This window comes from Gymnogyps californianus, chromosome Z, assembly GCF_018139145.2.
Source record: "Gymnogyps californianus isolate 813 chromosome Z, ASM1813914v2, whole genome shotgun sequence".
Classification (NCBI taxonomy): domain Eukaryota; kingdom Metazoa; phylum Chordata; class Aves; order Accipitriformes; family Cathartidae; genus Gymnogyps; species Gymnogyps californianus.
Genome location: NC_059500.1, coordinates 65,587,960 through 65,611,267, shown reverse-complemented (window position 1 = coordinate 65,611,267; position 23,308 = coordinate 65,587,960). Strand labels below are relative to the sequence as shown.

Here is a 23,308-nt window from a genome sequence, read left to right as displayed (position 1 = left end):
CAGAAAAACAACATCAGCAGCATGACCGCATTTTTCGAGAGGCCTAAAATACATGTCACCCACAAGTAAAATGCACGCGTTCCTAACTCTAACCTTGCTTTTCTTTGTAAGCAACAACCAGCCGACGGAGGACCTCCAGAAACAGCACAACCCCGCCATAGCATCTGCGTGACGCCCCTCCCGCAGAGAGGCTGAAGCAGCGGCAGCGTGGATTCACCCCGCTCGCCACGCAGGAGCCCGGGGAAGAACACCAAGCACCCGAGAAGGCGGGCAAGCTTCTTGGCCGAACCGGGAGAAGTCCCGAAAGACCTCTGAGGGGGGTCGGGAGGAACCGTTAGGTGTTTGAGTGACGGAAATCTGGCAGACCTATGAGAAATCCGCCAAGGGATTTAAAGAGGCTGAACGTGCCGGGCATGAGGCACTCAGAACGGGGCAGCTGGGAACCGCCACCGCGCCGCGACCGCGGCCCTGCGCCGGGCCCCGGCGGGAGCCCCGCGGCCGGCCGGACGCCAGGGGGCGGGCGGGGAAGGGGCGGGCCGGGCCCATCGATGGGGGCGGCCGCTCTGCGCTCGGCTCCTCCGCCCTGCCTCTCGGCTCTGGATTAGCGAAACTGGCGACGTGGGACGGTCGCCGGCCCGACCCCCGCGCCCTGCCTCGCCCGCCGGGGTGAAGCCGGGACTCGGAGCCGGCCGCGCCGCAGCGGAGCGCAGCGGAGCGGAGCGGAGCCCGGGGAGCCAGCCGCCGCAGCGTCCCCGCGGGCGGGACGCGGAGGCAGAGGGCAGCCGCGGCGCTCTCCTGCCGCAGCCCCGCCGGCGCGGCGCGGCGCGGTGAGGGGCGGCGGCAGCGCGGCGGCGGGGACCCCTCCCGGGGGGCGGCCGGGCGGTTGGGCGGCGGGGCCATGGCGCTGCGGGCCCGGGCGCTGTACGACTTCAGGTCGGAGAACCCGGGGGAGATCTCGCTGCGGGAGCACGAGGTGCTGAGCCTCTGCAGCGAGCAGGACATCGAGGGCTGGCTGGAGGGCGTCAACAGCCGCGGCGACCGCGGCCTCTTCCCGGCCTCCTACGTGCAGGTGATCCGCGCCGCCGAGCCGCCGCCGCCCGCCCGCTACGCCAACCTCCCCGCCGGCGGCTTCGAGCCGCTGCCGCCCCCCGCCGCCTTCAAGCCGGCGGCGCAGCAGCCCCCGCCGGCGGCGGCGCCCGAGCCCTTCCCGCTGCCCCCCGCCGCCGCCGCCGGGTACCCCTTCCCGCCGGCGCCCTACGGTGGCTCCTACCAGCCCAGCCAGGGCAGCGACGACGACTGGGACGACGACTGGGATGACAGCTCCACCGTGGCCGACGAGCCGGGCGCCCTGGGCAGCTCCTACCCCGACTACGAGGCGGCGGGCGGCGGAGCCTCCGGCCGCTACCGCCTGTCCACCCGCTCCGAGCTCTCCCTGGGCTCCCGCGGCGGCCACCCGGCGGGCCACCCGCACCCGCCCGGCGGCGGCGCCAAGAGCTCGGCCACGGTGAGCCGCAACCTCAACCGCTTCTCCACCTTCGTCAAGTCTGGTGGGGAGGCCTTCGTGCTGGGCGAGGCGTCGGGCTTCGTGAAGGACGGGGACAAGCTGTGCGTGGTGCTGGGCCCCCGGGGCCCCGAGTGGCAGGAGAACCCCTACCCCTTCCAGTGCTCCATTGAGGACCCCACCAAGCAGACCAAGTTCAAGGGCATGAAGAGCTACATCGCCTACAAGCTGGTGCCCAGCCACACCGGACAGCAGGTGCACCGCCGCTACAAGCACTTTGACTGGCTCTACGGGCGCCTGGCCGAGAAGTTCCCCGTCATCTCCGTGCCCCACTTGCCGGAGAAGCAGGCCACTGGCCGCTTCGAGGAGGACTTCATCTCCAAACGCCGCAAAGGCCTGGCCTGGTGGATGGACCACATGTGCAGCCACCCCGTGCTGGCTCAGTGCGATGCCTTCCAGCACTTCCTCACCTGTCCCAGCACGGATGAGAAGGCCTGGAAACAAGGCAAGCGCAAGGCTGAGAAGGATGAGATGGTGGGTGCCAACTTTTTCCTGACCATCAGTGTCCCCACGGGCCCTGGGGCCAGCCTGGACTTGCAGGAGGTGGAAAGCCAGGTAGATGGCTTCAAAGCCTTCACGAAGAAGATGGACGAGAGTGCCCTGCAGCTTAATCACACTGCCAACGAGTTTGCCCGTAAACAAGTCACTGGTTTCAAGAAGGAATACCAGAAGGTGGGGCACTCCTTTAAGTGCCTCAGTCAAGCGTTTGAGCTAGACCAGCAGGCCTTTTCGGCTGGCCTCAACCAAGCCATAGCCTTCACTGCAGAAGCCTACGACGCCATCGGGGACCTCTTCGCAGATCAGCCCCGGCAGGACCTAGATCCTGTGATGGATTTGTTAGCGCTGTATCAGGGGCATTTGGCCAACTTTCCGGACATCATCCACGTCCAGAAAGGTAACACCCTTACGTGTTGTCTGAAACGATGCAGTTTTATGTGTCAGTGGTAGGCACACAGATGTAGGGAGCAGGGGCTAAATTTGCCCTGTCTCTGGCTTGCTGGCCTTGTGTTAAATCTTTCCGTGTTTACTCAGGTAAACTGTTGCTAAAAATACAAAAAACACATCAGTGACAATTTTCCTTCTGTGCCAAAGGTCTAGACATAGTTGTGAATTTTACTGGTCAGAGGTTGCTGCGTTTGGCTGTGTGCCTCTGAAAGAAACCACATCTGCCTATACTGCTGATACATTAAAGATTAATGGGCTTGTTTACAAAGCCTGGAAATCAAGCGGTATGAAAACATCTATTACTCTTTGATGTATGTTAGGTATCTTAAGTCTATGATCTCGTAGATAATGAATATGAAGTAATCTGAACATGCAGGTACTCCTCCGATTGACCACCTTGTTTGAGGTGCGCACAGTGGTGTGTGCATTTTGCAGTGTCAGGCAGTCAGATGAGATGTTTAAAGCTGCTGGGGTTTCTCAGTGCAGCCATGCATTAAACTCTCCTGTTGCCTTTGAAAGAATAATGGTCTGCCACAGTGTTCTTGGTTGGAGTTGTTCATCCTTTGCCCTTATTATCATAAAAAGATGTTGCTCACCCTTTATCCTTTCAGCATCTTTCTAGCTGAAACACGCTTCTGAGGTTCACATTGCTGTTTGTGTGGTGCTTTGTCATCCGTTAGAGAGAAAGAAACGCCAAAAATGAAAGAACCATCTGCTATATGACTAGTGACACTTGCTCAGAGAAATAGCAGTTTGTTGCACTATCTATGTGTAGGTGATCTCCCTGCTGTGAAATTAATGATATTCATATTCTTCACCATTGTAAGAAGACTAGCCCATCATTCATTCTTTTTGCAGTCGTATTCCTTACCTGTAGTTTTCGGCTCGAAGATCAGGGGGATGTGGGGATTGCAGCTGTAAAAGAGACCAAGAAAACGTCACATATGTTCTGCAGAAATGGGTGTGTGTAACAGTTACCCGAGAAAATGCATAAGCTTTATTGAAAATTATTCTGGAGATTAGTAAGTGGTGTTCTGCATCCCAAGAGGGAGAGCTTGAATTGTCACCCACGGTGAATCAGTCTTTTGTGCCCTTACGTGACATTTCCAGAGTTTTTGCATCTGGAGCAGTACCTTGAGTTTGACGATAAGAGTTGGAAGAGGTTTTTTCAACAGATCAAAAAGGCAGGCTTCCGGGCGGTATGCATTATTGCTGGGAAAATCTGAGGAAACGGAGTTGATACAAAGTGCGCTATTTGTTGTTATTTAAGAAAGTAAGCTTTTCATAAAAATTGCATGCATCAAAGTCAGATTTCCATCCTCCTGTCAAATCTTGAAAATTGTGAGTGGAAACTTAAACAATCTATGTTCTGATAACTTTCAAGTGTTTTAGATTTGGAGAGAAAGGTGGCCTTGGCAATGCCTCATGTTTGGGAGTAGAGCATTTTTAAAGTGAGTTGTCAACTAATAATAGGATTATCTGTAAGCTTCTGGAAAAAAAGAAAAGGAAAGATTTTTTTATTAGGTGGAAGAAACCAGCAGATTATATATACTATTTAAATAATATATTCTCAAGCTTTAAGCCTATATAGAGTTCTTCACTGCAGTGTTTTTGGAGACGAGACTTTGAAGAGAGGATTGGGAATAATAAGATATGTGCTTGACTCAACCCTGTTTCTTTTATAATTCTGTTTGAATTTGCGCTTACTGGTTAGGTTTACCTTGCTGAACCAGGGAAAGTTCATCTAAATGAGCTTCCACCAGAGCAGTGCGTGAGCATGACATATGTAGAGTTGATTTTGTGCCAGAGCACTGTCCTGGAGCTGGTTGGAGAAACATACAGCCTGTCTGCATGCAGGTGTTAATGCTCCAGCACCTCTGGGCTAACACTGCCTTCAACACGGTTGTCCATGGTCATACTTGCCATCAGAAAATGGCATGGGCTTGAGAGGTTGGTCTCTTGAGTGTCCACTTCATGATAGGAACAGGGTTAGAACCGGGTTACACGTTTGTTGTTGTTGTCGTTCCTGTTACAGAACAGGCAAACTGCAGGAAAACTGGGAGGAAGACATTTGTTACACCCAATATATTGCTGTTTTATTACTCTTAAGAGTTACTTGTAACAAGGTATAACTTTTCAATTCCAAATTGTAAACTTCAGATGAAAACACGAACTTTTTTTTGTTCTTACAACATAAGAGCTTTCTTTTAAATTTACTATCTGGGATAGCTGCCAGTTTTGAGAATTATTATTGTCTGTATAGAATAAACAAATATCTGTTGGTGATAATAGATCATCTGAAAAATAGTGATGTGTCTTTCTTCAAGTGTTTTATTTTCTAGTGTACAGCTTCTTTGTGCAGTAAAATGACCCCAAAGTGCCTTTAGAAGTGGTAGAAACAGCAGCCTGATTGATGCATTGCTTACATAGCCATGCCTTTAAAAAGATGAACTCTGAAGTTAGTAGTAGTTCTCCTTTGTTTTCTACATAGTGCAAATATACTGTCCACTTGGGATAAAAACCAAGGCCTTTTCTAGACTCCATTTCTATATTCCCCCAGACCTGAGAAGGACTGAAAAATAAAGGCAGCAGTGCCCAAAACATGCCCATGTCTGTGGGTAGAATATTCAACTGCATTGTCCTCTTACGGGTTTGCTCTACTGCACATAGTTGAACAGCTGCTGAATGTGATTTGGAAGTGTGTTTTGTGGTATGGACTGAGAAGTCTGCATGTCTGGGGTTTTTTAATCATTTCTGCAACTTCTGCAAAAAGAAGGACAGAGAACCTGTAAGTCGGAGACAAAAATTTCCCTCCGCTTGGGCTTTGTGTTTTTTCCTAGAATTATGAACCAAAGCCATGTAAGCCCTGCTGTTGCTTTGTCTGTGTATCAGCAGGAAAATGTGTTAACTGTTGTGCTTTTAATTGCTCTGGAGTCCAGATCTTTCTTCCTCCTGTGCTGTGGACATCATACATGATCTGAAGTGTGCAGAAAGGCATTGTCATCTTGGTCACTTGTGTAAAACATGTGAACCAATGGACTGTGGGAATATTTTCAAACTGTTTATTATCTTATTAATATTGTAAGTATTTTATGAAATGGCAATAGCTTCAATAGCAGATTTTAAAAGATTCCTTTCCCTCTGCCTCCTTCATCTTGAGCACCCAGTGTTTAAGCAATTTTCTGTGAGGGAAGGAAGAGTTAAAGTTCCTGCTCCAGAAGAGACCAAGGAAGGATTTGAACTTTTCTGTCGCACATGCCAGTTGAGGATCAACTTGTCAGTGCTTTGTGAGAGACCTTACCTGGTTTCATGTGTGCTGCAGTCCAGGTCTGAAGATTCATTGGATTGAGCCCTACAGTGAAGAACGCGCTGAGTTGGAAACCCCACCTTTCCCTCTGGAAGTGCTTGGTTTGAGAGTCCCACTGAGGCTGGCACAGAGCGTATCAGCCCCAAGGCATACATCCCTGACAAACGACTTGTTGTTTTATAGGTTTTGCTTGGAAAACTAAGCAGTTAGGGGAAAACTGGCACCTGTAGGGGTAGATGATGGCAGAGTGGTGTCTCGAGCATCTAAGCACCCAAATACTTGTATGAATCTAGCCCTCAACCCCCCATAGGTAAATGCTTCTAAAGTGCTTGTATGAAAGTATTCCTGTGCATGCCTGTGTTTTTTGGAGTGGAAGATCCAAATATGTTAGATATACTTGTACTCAGTTTTCTTTAGCCTCTGGCAAAACATTTGTAGAAGAGGAATATTAAGTTCAGTAGGCTCAAAAACTAAGCTGCACTTCTGTAATTTTCTTTTGCAGAACTGATGTATCTTTCAAGAAATACTAGATTCAGTTGCTTTGATTTTGAGAAGAAAAGCAGCCTCCCGACTTCATTTGTAATGGATAATGCCTTCTTTTCTGTGCTTTTAAGGCCTACTTGTGGAAATTCCTTAGGCATTCTTGGCAAAATAATTCCTAAATATTAATTGCTAGAGCTTCACTTAACTGATGAGATCTTCTGACTTCAGTAACCTTCAACATAAATGCTCAGTGCAGGCCCATGCAAGTTCAGGTTCAGAAAATTTATGCACATGTGAGAATTTGAGATAGTGTATGCTAGTACTCTAGCTCATGCTTGTCTGGCTGTCTTGTCTTCATATTCACTTAGTGAGAGGAGAGAAGTTATGGGTTTTCGGATTTCTTTCTTTCAAGTTTTGTTTGAGGAATTACTATAATTGGCCTCTTGTGGTTCCTGAAAGTGGAAGAATACTGACTACCTTGCTGTTTCATCTCTGCTTTCCAGATTTCTCCTTTCTCTTAACATTATGATGTTAACGCTAGACAAACTTTTGTTTCTGATTTTTGCAAAACAGATTGGAGAAGGTGATCTAAATGTTTTTTCTAAGATGTAGGCAGCAATTCCATTTCCTCTGCATGCTAAGATTTAAGAGAATTATTTAAAAAAATACCTGAATGACCATTTTGCTTCTTGATCACTGTTTGTGAAAAGTAAAATAAGGCAAATGGTCTTATTTACCTGAAGCAAACTTAATTCTAGACATTGGATTTAAAGAATGTGCTGGGTATGTTTTTAGAATATCTTACAAAATTACAGGTGAAAAAACACTCCAGCTGGAAATGCATCAAAATTTCAAGCATCAAAAAACCAAATGGCATTGAAACCTGGAACTCTCTGTAACATTTTCAGCAATGGGTTTTTTTCAGGGGGAAGGAGGGGTATGTGTGTTCATGAATCAATCAGACTGGTCAAAATTCACACCTAAAATTTTATATCACAGTGTAAAAGCAGTGCCTTTCTCTCTTGCTTACTTTCTAACCTTTTAAATGTGTTGTGCAGACATGGTTTTTCAACCCCTGTTTTTCCTTTTTATCCACCTTTTTCTTTTTTTTCCCCCTCTGTCCCTCAGATACATACACTTTGCATGGGGTTCAACTCAGGCAACTACTGGCTAAGAGCTAGGCATGTAATCCTAGCCAGATGACCCTTATAACAGTAAAAAGAGATGGGTACCTACATTTCATCTGTTCAAGGACTTTGATGAGAACAGATGGATTGCTCCAGGATGACTTGTGCCCTGCCAGCCTTCCCATTGCTGTTACAGCGATAATGTAGCATCGTCTGCTTGCTGCTCAATCACCCACTATTGCCTCCCAGTCTTTGAAGGTAACCTGAAGGAAACTGAGACTTTTAGATGGCTAAAATGTGAAAGAATCTTCACATTTAGAAACAGTATAAAGTTATAGCTTCCTTGGTGTGTGTAAAATCAGAGGACAACAATAAACAAGACTAAAATTGAGCAATAGCCTTGATTATTTGAAGAAGATTAAACAAAGAGAAAAAAAAGGACTTCTATGCCCTGTCTGTCTAAAAGATACATGGGTCTTTTTAAAGTATGATTTTTTTTTTTCTTTTCCACTCCCCCCCCCCAATCTCTTCTTACCTTAGCTTTCTAAGGGAGCAAGATTCATGCAGTCATGATGTCTTTCTCTTTTCTGTTACCTTTTGAAACCCGCTAGCCTGATATCATACATGTTTGATGACAGAGAGACGTTTCATAGCTGATACAACCCCAGTGATTTTTTTCAAAAACAGCTGGTAGCAGAGGAAGAGTATAACTGTTCCTCCTGTGGGAGAGGCTGCACAGATTACTGCACACCAGAAAGTCTGTCCAGACTGCCCACTTAGTCCCAACAGGCTGGAGGAGTTTTGATCAGAGCTCACACCTGTAGTAGGTTTGACCGCAGGCAGTGCATTGTCACCTCTTGTGGTCTTATGGGTACTTGCTCACTGCAGGCAGTAAGGCCCTGTCTACCGGGAAGACCTTGTGGGCACCTGGAGAGTAGCAGGACAGTGTAGATATTGAAGAATTAAAAATTATTTTGTAGAAAGAGGAAGTAATTTTATTTCAAAGACTATGTAATACCTTTTCAGCTCGAAGCTTACGAAGAATCTAGATGGTGAGAAAAGGTTCATTGTCCTTCTCTTGCAGCTGAGAGAACTCGAGGTCTTGCTAAAAGGACTTCCATCCAAACAGGGGAGACAAGAATTGGTAGACTGAAAATGGAAAGTAGCTTCCAGAGCTCTTCCAAGTCTTTGTAAGCACTTTATCAAAAGCAAACAAGCTGGCCAATTTTTTTATTTTGCAAGTCACCTTTGAAACAAGGACATGTTTCAGCCTTTCCAGCATCTTTCCATGACTTCATTGTTAGACTTTGTTTGAACAGTTAAAATGCCAAGTTAATGTGTGCAGCCTGTATAAACTCATCCAGCTGGTACCTTGCTTATTTTAAATTGCCTGGTTCAAATAGCACAGAATTTGAAAATTCTAATTAAAAAATGAAATCATATTTGGCTTAGGCCCCAAAACATGAGTTGTATCAGCAGACTAGAGCGAACAAACAGCAAATGCTTTCTACACAATCTTGTTTGTATCTTTCATGAAGGCCATGAGGATTTAAATAAAATTTTTTAAAAACCCTAGTGAAAAGTGTGTTTTAAATTTTGGAGTGGAATCTCATTAAATCAGTGACGGAATATATACATTTAAACAACCTGTTCAGTTCTTGTCAGTGACTTCGGGTTGTTACTGTAGCAGAGCAGGAAGAAGTCTGATGGTTTCAGCCTTTGTTTTAGGTAGGTGCACGTCACGGGTGGACAACTTCTGTAATCATAATGAACTAAACTACCCTTTTTATGCCTACGTGCAATTCTTTCATAACAATGTGAAAAGCAGATTCATGCTATGATTGGGAGTTTACATTGCTTTTTTGACCCATGGTAAAAAGCAACTTGCTATTCTAGTTTTTGCAGGCTTATAATTTTGAATCTTTATATGCATGAATAGCTATGCTGGCTAACTGGCAGTATACTGAAGAAAGATCCATTTTACCAAATACGCTGACAATGACACTACATTTTCAATCTGCTTGCCGTTTTATGTAAGCCCAAACTCAAAGCAGCAGATCCCTGCCTTCTAAAAAGGCAGATAGTTCCCTTCTGCCTTTATAAAACTACAATATTCTCTCTATATTATAATATGTACTATGGTAATATATTAATTAATTTAATAAAGTTAAATATTTACAATTTTAAATTAATTAACATAACAATAGATAATGTATAACATTTCTTTTATATGCATACAGCATTATATTATTATAATATTCACGTTCTGCTTTTGTATTATATAATATATTTGAATTGGTTTGGTAATGATGGTTTACCTTGCATATTTTTCCTGCAACAAGGAGTCTACTTCTTTTTGTCCTTCCAGAGATACCGCAGCATTCACATTTCTAAGAGAGAGCATTTAAAGAGTACTAGGGAAAAAGTGGAGCAGTATCTGCATTTCATTTGGATCTTGACTCTTTTCATATGAATTTATGTTAAATTGTCTATGCATGTTGTATTTGTTCATCTTAGGACAGTAGTGGAGCTAAGCAGATGATGATGGACAAGCAGATGCCATAAATTGTGCTCGCTCTTTGCTTCCCTTCCAGCCTTTACAGAGAGCAACATCCAAAAGCAGGTCTTTCATAGCAACCCAATAAAGAAAGTATGTAAGAGTCAGTGGAACCTGCATTTATACTTGCCTCTCTCGATAATGGTATATGGATATCGATATGTAGTGTTACCTGTCTTCTCCTGTCCACTCGCATCCCATGAATCTTACGAAAATTTTGAAGAAGTTACCATTTAATATAATGATGCTTACATCCATTTTGGCCATGACTTATATTTGTCTTCTGTAGATCCAGAGGAGACATTTCTACTCATATGCTGTTGACCAGTTCTACTGAAAATTAATTTATATCACGCATGCACAGCATCGTTTCTGATTTAGGTTGTTGTCTTGAAGTCAGCATTATGAACAGGGCGTTTACAAAAGCTGTTAAGAGTCTGTAGCATGATTCTAACAGAAAAGTGCCTGTTCTTAGCATCCTAATTGGGAGAAACTGGTGTTCAGAACCTATGACGAGCGAACTGTAATAGGCCAGCTTAAATTCTGGAAAAACAGACTTTAATCTTAAAAGCCTCTTTGATGCCCCGTTTAGATGTAAACTAGTAAGAAGTACTTAAAATCACTGAAAGGTTTCATATTGGTACTTCTGCAAATTGCAATTGCTTGGATTTTTCGAGTGTGTTCACCCTGAAAACTTGACTGGCTTTCTAATGGGCAAATATACTGTGCTTCTAGTGACCAGCCTAGTTTAAGTTTCACTCCTTTCTGTCCTCCCAGTCTGCAGTGTCAGCTGAAGCCACACCAAAGAAAAACTCCTTAATTGGTACACGTGAGTGCCAAAAAGTACAGACTGCCTTAGAATTGGGCAAAACCAGCATTACCTAGTGTTTACCTCTCAGGCTGTGGTGCAAAATGCTACGTTTGTGATAATGGACAGCAATATACACAATTTAGCTGGATTTTAAGATCAAATTATTCCTGACAGGCCTCCTTTCAGACATCACTGTGAAGTCAGAACTACTCATGAACACAGTTTAAACATGCTTTAGTGGCTGAAATAAGGTCATTTGTTTGCTTAAAACACTGTTTGTGTACAATACATCTAAAGATAATGTTAGTTTTAGAGTCACTGCATTCAAGGTTTGAATGGAAAACTTCCATCTGATTTTGCAGTTTTTACATGCGGTTACCTAGCACTATGGGCTTTTTTGCTTTTGTTAATGGGGTTATGCAGCGCAGTAGGTGCAATAAACTGATAATTCTGTAATGTTTCTTTCATTTGTTTTGCCATCTTACTCTCACCTCCTATTATCAACTGTTTCAAGGGCAAACTATGGCTTGTTGCTCGCATAGCAGTGTGGTGTAGCATGGCCCAGCAAAACATTCATACTCGAGGTGCTGCATACCAAAGCTTGTAGATTCCTCTGGAGGGCTCTAGAACTGAAATGCACATTGTCAATGTGGTAATTTAAATATTTTTCAGTAGCATGAGCATTTTGGAGCTTCTGAACATGCACAGGTATGATTACAGGCGTTGTAGATTTGGATACATAAATTCGCCGTGTATGCTCTCCCTATGTGTGTGTACACCAACTGGCAGATGTATGCACAATGAGTCTAATCAGGTCTTAAATATCGCATTATTGAAAATAAAAAAAAGATTAGTTAGGCATGTGTAGTATCCATTAACCCTGGTAGTTCTTTAAAATTGAGTGACATTTGACACTGCATTCTAACACCATTGTTAATCGGTTATATATTAATTAAATCAATGTATATGTTAAAACCACCAGATTATGTTAGAGTTAATTAAGTTTCTGAAATCTCTAGCAAATACTTTTATTTGTGCATGATCTCTGAATTGTGTAGATTAGAAGGTGATTTCATTTTGAACTGAAGAATGCATCTCTGGGTGATAGCTTTTGATGAGCTTTGCAACAGGGTAACTGGAAGGACAAATAATTCTGTCTGACGTTAATAGTCCTGCAGTCAGTCAATGTTAACCTAGATGTTGGCACAGTACTGTAATTTATGAACCTAGATTTATAAGATAGTATTATTTTATTCTGGGGGTTTTTTGAGCAATGGGCAACAAAATAATAAAAAAGAAACCTCACTTTTTTAAACTGTTGTTAGGCTGCAGATTCTAAAAGCATTATAGCCATTTTCATGTATCTATACAAAAAAATCCTCTAATACTAAAGTAAATGCAATTTGATATATTTTATTTTTATATTTCTAACTTTCACTGTGGAAAAGAGAATGTTGTTAAAGTAGTTTTGCACCCTTAAGGAGAAGAATATAATCTTTGAATTAGAAAGGCTGGTTTTGAAAACTCTGTTGGCTTGGCACTTTCAGAAAGAACAAGTGACTTCATCATTTTGCCTTTGATGTTGGAGATCACTTGCTCTTTTCTGTTTAAAACTGTAAAACCAGATTTTAAAGTAGCAAGTCGTTCGTACATTAATTACTGTAATGGTACTTTTTCCCTGTGACTTTTCTTTTGTACAGTTCAGTCTCTACTGGAGAAGTCTTCTGGTTTTAATTTCAGGCAAATTCCCATTATGCTGCTTTCCATTCTAAATCTTGGCCAGAAAATGTAAAGAATTTGCAGAATCTTAACGTAGGCTTCTTTTGTTAATCTGTGCTCAGAGCATTCTTAAGCAAATAATCTGTCAATGTAGTAAAATCTCTGTTCTGCTACACACAATTTTCTTGTTTCACTTTGAATTGCGAGGGGGAAGTTTGGGGCCTTTATTCGGAGCAGGATTTCATGTTATGTGTAATCTCGTGTGGTGCTTCTGCAACTTCCCTTGTGTTGGACCTAATGATTGTGTAGCCCTGAGCTGAGCTGGATCACATAACTAAGCCATGGATAAAACCAAGCCACCATCTCCTTCCCCTCCAGGCCAAATGCAGTTTTTTATTGGATTAGTCATTTGAGTCATCCGATAACAACATCTTTGCTAGATCTGGTGTAGGTGGGATGGCCATGTAGACAGGCTTGTTCTGGCAGCAGTCTGCTGGATTAGAAATAATGTTGTTTCCTCCACAGTTGTTTCTTTCAGAAGGAGGGTAAATCAAAACTGTGCTACATGCGCATAGGCTACCCAGGGTTTGCCTTTTCAAATCTTTAAGCAAAGAGCTGTATTTAAATAATCTCACCATTAGGTAAGGAAAAAGGAAACTTATTTCTAGTTACATTTTCTGCGTTTGTGTCCTTTGATGAAAGCAACATCATGAATAAGTTGTTTTCTCCCTTCCTTTTAGATATGGTGTCTCATATTAGAACAGTGTCTTGTAATAAAAGTAAAGCAAAGGGAGCTGTTAGACTAGTTCAAAGCTCTCACTTCAATAGCATGCTTTGAAGGACACATCACGCCTACTGTTAGACCATTTAATATGATGGGCAGCTGAAAGGTGTGGAAATGTAAGTTGTTTCACTTTCTAGTAAGTAATGCACCGCATTTAATTTGTAGCTTGCTGATAGTGGAAAGATGAAAAATTGTTTATTGCACAGGTCATTTTGTTTGTACAAGATTTCTGAGGTACAACTGCTGCGAGATTCTCTTTGTCAAACTTGGGTGTTTCTTTGAAGATCACAATGTTTTCTGACCCTAGCTGTCCTTCCCCGGGAGGGAGCCATCTCTCAGAGGAGCCTTCAGACTTTTGCACAAGGTCTTGGTGTCGCAAGGAAGCCTGTTGGCTGGGAGACTTCTCAAAGGTGGTGGTCAAGAATATGGCACTCTTTGGTTTTGCCACAGTTACCACTGATGACAAGTCCAGAACGATAACCCTTCTCGAGTTTTTTTCTATTCTGCCATTTTTGTGGCTGTTGTCCTTCTCAGTGTCATTTACGAATAGCATCTACAAATGGGGTAAGTACAGTTTTGTGGTGCAGGAGTTGGTGGCCAGGTGCCCCATTTCTGTCCCTCTGAACAGTTGCTGCTTCTCATCTGCAGCATGACCAGCATCCCCAGCGGTGTGCCGGCCAGTGCTCACCTCCCTCCTGGCAGTGCCAGAGCCGGCCAGGGAAAGGCAAAGAGCCGTCACGTGAGGAGCAGCGCATACTGTTGGGCTGGCACCCCGCTTATTTCTCCAGTCACCTCCCCTCCCTCAGCTCCATTAAAAATGTATTTCAGAAAATAACGTTCTTTGTAAGATATCAAGGGGATACACGTCCCTGAGAGTGACTGTGAATTGCAGACCTCCCTAACTTCAACAGATACTTACCGCTGCTTCAAGTGCTGTATTCTAGCAGTGCTGAGCCAACACTTCTTTGTGTTTCATCCCATATGTAGTATTATTGTATGCAGTTAAATCATTGCTGCTACAGCAGTGATTTTTCAGAACTACTGGCACCGTTATGAACAGTATCAGTAATTACTGCTTGTGTTTTTTAAGAATCGAGCAAGCCCAGCCATGAAACAGATGTCCACTGTAGTGAGCACTGTGCAAATACAGAGCAAAAAGGGCTTCTGCCCCAAAGAATTCCCTTTTCTCAGCTTGTCTTTATTTGGATTAGTAGCTTCAGACACAGCTGAGGTTTCACTCCTGACTGCTGTATGCAACACTCGAAAGCTGATGTTTGAGTACTTTGAGAAGAGGTGGAAATGGGGCAGTGGGAAGACGGTACACCCTTAGCAGTTACTGCTCTTCTTCAGCTTCTGATCGCCTGTGCTGGCAGGCGCAGGGCAGACCTGGCTTCACGTGAGACAAAGGAGCTGAGTGAAGAGCAGTCTTGATAGCAGTCTTGATTGCAGTCTTCATGAGCTGAGCCCCAAAACTTTTGCCTTCTGGTCACATTGCAGGCTGCAACTTGGACTTGTGTCACGTACAGGAAGCATGAAGAACCAGTGTAGGGCTGGCTGCTGGTAGGCTGATCATACCATGCAATTGGAGAGCTTGGAGACACATATGCATCAGCATGGGTTTATGTGTATATACACATACTTAAGTGTGGAGGGAGAGTGAGTACAATTTCAAGTACGGATTCAAACCCACCCTTAGTTGACTCTTCACACAATCTCAAAGCATTTATTAGTGTAATAAAACTGCAGATGATGTGAAAACGTATTATTTGACCCAAACCCGAGTGCTCTCAGGTTCAGGAATTCTGTTTTTTATTTGATTTTCCTGAATGTATATGACTCTTCCTGCCTCATTGCAACCTCATATTTGCCTGGGCAACTTACTGACTCAGTACACTTCTTTTTTTACTGATAACTCCTCAGCACCCATTTAAGTTGCTGTTGGTATTGTGTGTTTTACAGCTTGGAAGTATTTATTTCTAGCAGGAATTTTACATTGTCCCTGTCTTCTTGGCTGCTAGCACATTACTATAAATGTCCCTTGTTAAATGTGTTTATATCATCTTGTGTTCTCTAATCTCATACTTCAAGTACTGAAACCTGTGAGTTTCTCTTAAACCCTTAGCAGCATTCAATGAGCACCACTGTCTGTTTAACATCAGGCTTTGGGCAATGAAAAACAGCATTCACATCTGCTTTTCCCCACCTTTAAGAACAGAAATAGATGTAGCACAGCTTTTTGCAGTGTCTTTGATCTGGGCCCTCTTCACTGTTTGAAAGCTCGTCCTGATCACTAGAACATGATCTCCTGACAGAAGGTCTTTTCATCAGACGAGAAGCTTTAAATGCATGGGCAAGACTTTACAGAATCTGTAGAGCTGGAGCTAAAAAAAACCCCAAGAATTTATTTTTATGTATTCCATCCCCCTGGGAACGGTGCATTGGCGGATATTTATCCCAGACATGTATTCAGCAGGAGATTTCCTTGAGCTAATATGCATTAGGAGGTGGCTCCTTCTGTTTCTTTTCCCTAAAATGTGTGTTAGCCTTTTCTAGGGCTGCCATAATTCTGCTTCTGGGTTTTTAAATACATCTTGCTTTTTTGGATTGTCCAAACCAATACTAGACGTTCACATCATTAAATTCCGAAACCAGGAGATGTTTCTGCAGGTGTACTTGGACTTGAGGGGGCTTGCTCAGCCTCAACAGCCTGCAAGGGCAGCAGTGGGAGCTGGAGGTGCTGGATTAGGTGCTGAGGGCGATGGATAGATTAGTGAGGATGGAGATGGGGGAGTTCATGATGTGCAGCCTGGGGTGAGACGGGTTAGGAGTTGTGGGCTGGGAGGCATTAGAGGTTACCATGGGACCCGTCTCCTACTCGGGCATCTCTGAGCAAGACCCTTGTTTTCAAGCGGGGATGCACACAAGGGGCTGCTCTCTGCTCCCCAATTCCCTCACCCTGTCCTCCTCCCCTCTTTCACCGTTAGAAACCCGCATGGATCATTGCACCCTCGACATCAATGAATCTCTAGTTCAGAGCTCCACCTCAAAGTTTTGCTCATGTAGATTAAAATACAAGGGCTGTAGGCTATGGAGAAGTGTTTGGAGAAAATTTGGGATGAAATGTGGTATGTTATTGTTAGTAAAGCTGCTTGCAAAGCCATGCAAACCAACAACACTTTTTTCTAAGATTTACTAAACCAAGTCTTGCAAACTTTGGTAAGTGCTGAACAAATTAAAAATTATATTTTAGAACAAATGATCGTTCGCTTCTTAAAATAAAGCACATGGGCTTTTTTTCTGTGTGTTTGGGGAAGGTTCTTTGATTGTCGTAAAATAAGCTAAAATTTTCCCTCTATTAAGTTATTTTAAGATTGTTTTACTAATAATTCAAAACTTCATTTAAAGGCACTTCAAAAAACCAAGCAAGTTTGTACTTAAGCTATGTATAAGCTTTTGTCATATATTGCTCACATGCGGTTGTAGTTTGTCTAGGTTTTAAAGGAAATTCCGCTGTAGGACCAGTATGAATCCATATGCATTAAGAGAGCAGTGTTAATGGCTGCAAGTTTTCCCCTTGGATTCCTTTTCCTAATTATAAATCTTCCTTTTTTTTAAATGGCAAAAAGTGCATAATGCATAATATATCTAGTCTGGAGGGCTTTAGTGTTTGGTAACGTATGTTTTTTATTGATGTAAAATAATTTGAAGATTATACATGCTCCAGAACTTAGTTATGCGTTCAGCTGCTGATGCTGCAAATTTCAGTATTTTTCTTCCAGTTTGGTCATTCTAGAAATAACATCTAAAGCTGTTTCCCACATCACAACTGAAGAGTTGTCATGTTTATTTAACTAACTCCATCTGGCTTCCAGTAAGTCCCAAATTTCAGTTTTTCACAGCCATGCATGGATTCCTGCCATGCCTACAGAACGCAGAGAAAATTTTTGCTAAGCATGGTTTTGTTTGTTGAAAGAAGCGTCCTTTTTGCAGAAGAGGGGACTAAATATTTTTCAGATCATGCCCTGCCTCACAGATTCCTCACTCCTTAGAGGAGAAAATACAGATCTTCTGGCACGGTCCCACTGCTGACACCACTGCATGTGGAAAAGGTTTTTCGGTGGTGTTTTTTTGGGCCAAGCTGGAGATGATGAGGTCAATCAGCTGAAGCAGCCATTGCCAAGCTTTTAGCCACCACGCCGGCATGCCATGGGGGCCAGGAAGGTGTGGAGCCCTACGACCACCTTGCAGCCCCTGGGGAGAGCTGCTGCCCTTTGCCTTCAGGCAGCTCTTTGGTGCACCGGGTTCAGAGTGTGGCCTCTGCCACTCGAATACCAGCATCCTCAGCCGTGCAGCCTGCAGTCTATGCTTACCTTGTTAATAACTTCCCTGCCACAGTTTAAAAAAGAAAAGGAAAATACGGTCTTTCTTCATAGTCACACCGGAGGGGAATTTCTTATGCTCGCGACTGAGAGCTCATACCAGGGCTGCAGACAGGAGATGCCACGTACAGTACAGCCTAAATGCAAATGAAGCAGAAAAAGTACTGGTAACAGAGAAAGTGTTTTCTGAGTGTTTGGAATTAAAAACACCCCCCGCAACAGTTAACAAGTTGTTGTTAGAAGTTGAATGGAGAAAGGTCATGCATGCTTCTCTGATTTTAGGGATTCCAGTTTTTATTTATAATGCAAGACACAACCCTCATTTCATTTCAAAAATGGAACAAACTCTTTTTCCCCAAGTCTGCCAAATCATCTGATATTTTAACTTGCTTCTAGTAAGTGCGCGTGCCTTGACCCTCCATTCTACCTGACTGCCTGCTGAGGGGTTGGAGATGGGCAGGGCATGAGCCACAGCAGGCAGGGGAATATGAGAAGCGCCTGAATGAAATGCAGCAAGCAGTGGCCATGCTCCCCAGTTGCCTCCCAACCCACTGTGCGTGCAGCAAACCCAGACGCATCCGTACGCAAGGTCATGCTCCAGATCTGAATTGCAGAGATGTGTCAGGGCACGGGGGGGAGGCACATTCAAAATGGCTTGTTAAACCGGCACAGGAAGGAAAGGACAGAAAATAGTATTACTGCCGATGAACTGTGTTTTTACTGTTTAATGGTGTTTACTACACATGTGGATTCAAGCTGATGAGAAGACAAACCTGCTTCCCTAGCAGACAGAGTGGAGATTGTCCCCCTGGAATATATAGGCAGAGAGGTTTCTCTGTTAGCTTGCTGGCTGGTGTCACTGTAGGGGGTACAGAAAAGCATTTCTTCAAGGCAATGTAAAGGGAGTCCTGTCAGTGAACTCTAGTCACGTGTACGGTAAGAAGTGTAATCTGAAAGGAAAGAGAGTTAAGACATCAGGTAGTTGAAGGAACAAGTAACTTAAGCATGCTCATAAAGGATGTGAAAAATGTCCTATCACTAACATCTTTTGAGAAGATAAAAGCCGTATTGGTCTGATTGGTTTTAGTTATATGAATAAAATATGTATGTAATATTTAAGGCAGAGAAGTTGCTCTATGGGAAATTGATTCCAAGAAAATTAATGTCTTAAGACGTATCGTGGTACTCTGTCGTTATATGAGTCTGCTTTGGGTAGGCCTGTTTTGGGTGATACTTCATTTTTGTAGGGTGTGTGTGCTTTAATTAGGTATTTTGAGAAGGACAACTGTCAATTCTTTTGCTCTGTTTTTCTTCTAGCCCTTACAAGACTGCATTAGGTCTACCTGGACATCTGCGACTTTGAAAAAACTTTTAGATTCTCTAGTACTCAGTAATTAATTTTGGGGTATATGTAGTGTAAAAGCAGAATGGTGCATTGGCAAGATTTTATGTATTCAGATCTCCTTTTGATGTTTCACAAAGTCCAATTTCTTAATGAGGTTATTTTTCTGGTGTTTATGTAGGCTTGAAATGATCTGACTAGTTTTCTAGTGCTTTCATTTTTTCCCACTACTGGTATATCTATCAATTATTCTCTGAAGGAGACCATCTGATTTTTAAGATTGTGAAATAGGTATGTTTTACTAACTTTTGCAAGCTAGAGCCTTTAAAAAGTGGTGGTTTTTTAAACAAGATTCACTGTTCTGTGATTTTTTTAATATGAAAAAGCTTTTATTTTATTCCTTTTCATTCATATATATATATGCACACATATAAATACATTTAGAATGAGTCTTATACAAACTCTTGTTATTAAATCACTTGTTAAAGTACACTAGTCAAGTCTACATTGTCCTCACAGTTCAACTATTTTGTTTTGTTCTTTACACAGGAGCCCTTACCAAAGTAAAGGAGAGTAAGCGGCATGTGGAAGAGGGGAAGATGGAGCTCCAAAAAGCTGAGGGCATTCAAGAACGCTGTAACATTATTTCTTTTGCGACCCTAGCAGAAATTAATCATTTCCACAAAATTCGTGTGAGGGACTTTAAATCACAGATGCAGCATTTCTTGCAACAGCAAATACTCTTTTTTCAAAAAGTGACACAAAAGCTAGAAGAAGCTCTTCACAAGTATGACAGTGTTTAATCTCTGATCTTTGATTTGTGGACTTCCCTCAGCATGGACATGACCCAGGCGGCTGAGCAAATGGCGGCTGCTGCTGCTGCTGCTGAAGAACTGTTGCCAGTGGTAGACAGTGGTACAAGGATGGTTTTGTGTTCACCTGGAACCCTGGGTTAATCTCCAGTTATGTAGAAAGGAAACAGTTATCAGGCTATGTAGTAGAAACAGTACCACGCATTGTAACTAAGTTATACTGTGTATGCCTACACTACCATTGTAACTTTTTTGAAATAATGAGTATACTATTTGCCTTATTGCTTTTTGAAATATGGTATTTTAGTGCATACTTTGTAGACCTCAAAACCCTTTGGATCTTCAAGGAAGTTGGCTAGATAAAAGCCTGCTTCACATGCCTTTTTACTTTCCTAGATTTGGATTTCCTAAATTCGAACGATTCTCTGTTTACAGACTCCTACTAGAGCAGCTATGTGATTCTGTGCCTTTAGACTCTATTTTTCCTTTTCTAGTAAGTCACATTTTTATGATTGAATGAATGAAGGGTTGATGCCTATGACAGGAACTGATTATGAAACCTCACATTGACTGGAAAAAAATCAACTGCCATCCAGTTTGCACAGCAAGTACTGTCTTACGACAAATGTTGGCTCAAAAAGGAGAACTTAAATCTATTCACACTTTCCCTGAAAATGGAGACTACTTGTTACATGTACTAGGATGTGAAGTACATATGCAAAAATACACCACTTAATTCCCTTTCCGCAATGAATAATACAGTGAGGGGTATTTTTTTTTAGTATACAGCATTACTGTGAGTGGAAATTTGAAGAGCTAGCCTAATAAAAATGATGTATATCAAGGGGATATGAATGCAAGCTATGTGGCTGCAACATTTTTTTAAGTTTGAAATTATCTGCTCATTATTCAGTTGCTGATTCAGTTTAACTTCAGACTTGCATCTACGTTGCCGGTTGTCTGAGTTGAAACTCCACTGTGATTCATCAGTTTACTAAGTTACAAATTTTCAGGGATGTTCAGTAATATAAATGATCTGAAATAAGTCTTGACTGAACTGACTTGGAAAACAGGTGGCATTTTTATGTTTGTAACACTCAAGAATTAACAATTGTCTTAATTTTTGTGTAAATATTTTTGACAAGCAGGGTGCATTTATATATACGTAAACACTATGTTTTAAAAAGTTTTCAGGCTTATTTCCCTTGAATTAAGTCTGAAGTCTGTTTCTTACCTATTGGTTTCCTTCTTATAGGTCAGTATGAAAGAGGGTTTTTATTTATCCTATTTTTTCTCCTAAACAAAAATAACAAAACCTTCCAAGGAAGCAAAATGTTTACTTTTTTGTTTTTCATTAAATTAATCAACGATAGCTTAAACAAATGAAAGCCTGGAAAAGGAAGTTAAGCAACAGTTACGTTTAAGTACAAATCATTCCTCACCTGTGCAGCAGAAATGTGCAGTTCTTTCGCTTGATGATGTGAGTTTCTGTAGCTTAACCCCACACCTCTGTTTTAGAGGAATAAATGTAAGAATGTAGTTTTGGTTTTAAGATTCATCCCCAAATGCTTGGAGATTGCTATTTTGTGCAAGTTGTGTTTAGCAGTGCTTCTAGTACATACCCAAAGAAGTAAAATACAGAATAATGAAGAGGAAAAAACGAGTATTTGTAAAAGAAAGGACAATCAGTGAGGAAAGACTCCATTTCCAGGCTGTTAAAAGAGTGCTGCAAACAACAAGGTTGACCATAAAATAAGGACCATAGTCATAGGGCTGACTTGCTCTTTATCTTCCTCATGGTGTCTTGTTCTACATTCAAAACTCAGCACTTCCCCTAACAGCTCCTCCCAGCAGTACTCCAGCTTCCCATATGTCATTTAATTATGTGAGATAGTGATGAGCTAGGTTTGAGCTGAGTTCCATGGCTTATGTTGGCTTAAGCCAGATACTGTTTTATTAAATGTCTTTGCAGTAATTAGATCAGACTACAATCAAATTAGTTCTACATGGAGATATTAAGACCTGTTCAGAAATTGATCTTGGTCCGGTTGAAGTGTTAGTGAACCTAGGAGGTTAGTAGTAATAACATGTACATGTCCAGGAGGAAATTAAGCTGTGATGTGTATACATACAACATTATCAGACAGGTACAGTTTTCTCAAATAAACTGTCGTGGCCTTCACCTTACTTTCTCATTTGTGAATTTTTGGGGCAGGGGGAAAGTGGGGGTGCTAATTAGCTAAACTTGATGTACCAAAAAAGCTTGACTGGAATCCTGGATCTGAATTGTTGCAGAGTTCGGAAAGGTTTAAATCTGCATCCATATTAGCATCTTCCTTTTTTCCTCACTCATTACAGAGTTGGAGTTAAACTGAGATGGGGAGCCTGAACTCCCATTAATGCTTACTGCACTATGCAAGAACTACAGTTTTAATTTTATTTGGAACAAGTATGACGTTGACCACTCATGACTGATGGACTACTGGATGGTGTGGCCTGAGATCCGAATGTACTCTACAGTAAAGTGAATGTATATTGTGTGGGACTTTGGAAGCATCAAAGGAAATCTAACAGAATCCTTTTAAATAAATAAATGTGGAGGAAAGCAAATTAGCTCTATAGTATAATGTTAACTGCCTTTGTTTTATTCCATTCCTGTAATTTGTTTTTGATGCATCACAATTTTTGCATTGACAAGTAGTAAGAATCTGGTATACTTGTTGGGTGTTAGGTTGAATTGAAAGCTGCAAGAAGATCCACTGAGGTATTGGTTTCTGTTGAAGTGCTGAATCTGATGAAAACTGTGGAATGAACCCATCAGGGGAATATATCTACTTAGAATCACCAGCAAGTGGAGTGTGAATAATGTTTCTATTCAAACTGTAGTGTTTATATTTAGAAATTAACAACCTGCTAAAATGATTAGATCAGTTAGTTTCCTAGCCCTTTTGTCATCTGATACTTGCAGAGAAGAAAGTTGCCTCTATTTATGACTTGTGCATGTTTTCTAGATTCTCTCTACCAGTTTCAGGGTCCAATGGCATGGTACACTTGATTTAGAAGTGTTCTAAGACCAAGCTTAGAGAGATCAGTAGGAAAATTATGTGGTGATGAAACATTCAAGACAAGCACCAACAAAATCTGAAAAAAAATTCAAAATGGAAGAACATATTGCGTATAAAATTGATATGTTTTTAGAAAATGTTAATCAACTGCCTACACTGAAAATACCTACATTATTTGGTGAGGCACAGGTATCTTTTTGGTGAATTACAAGACCCTGTTTGCAGTACCTTATTATTTTGCCAGACCTGCACTATTCCAGCTAATATCTTGCATGCTGGTTGTCTGCTCCAGCCTGAATTCTTCTGGGAAACTTAAATGAAAGTTGTTCAGCTATTTCTCAGAAGGAGATCATAAAAATAAAAAAGTTTTTTTCCTCTTAAATTCTATAAACAGTTTGGCTGGAAAGCTTTAGTTC

The 23,308-nt window shown here is 42.3% G+C and overlaps 1 protein-coding gene across 1 annotated transcript; it reads left to right on the top strand.

The window, feature by feature from the left end:
• Nucleotides 1-898: 898 nt before the first annotated feature.
• Nucleotides 899-22,003, top strand: SNX18 (sorting nexin 18). Its single transcript, XM_050912981.1, has 2 exons — nucleotides 899-2,456; nucleotides 19,565-22,003. Exons 1-2 carry the CDS (start codon nucleotides 899-901, stop codon nucleotides 19,816-19,818), a joined length of 1,812 nt encoding a protein of 603 aa, XP_050768938.1. The 3' UTR covers nucleotides 19,819-22,003.
• Nucleotides 22,004-23,308: the final 1,305 nt, after the last annotated feature.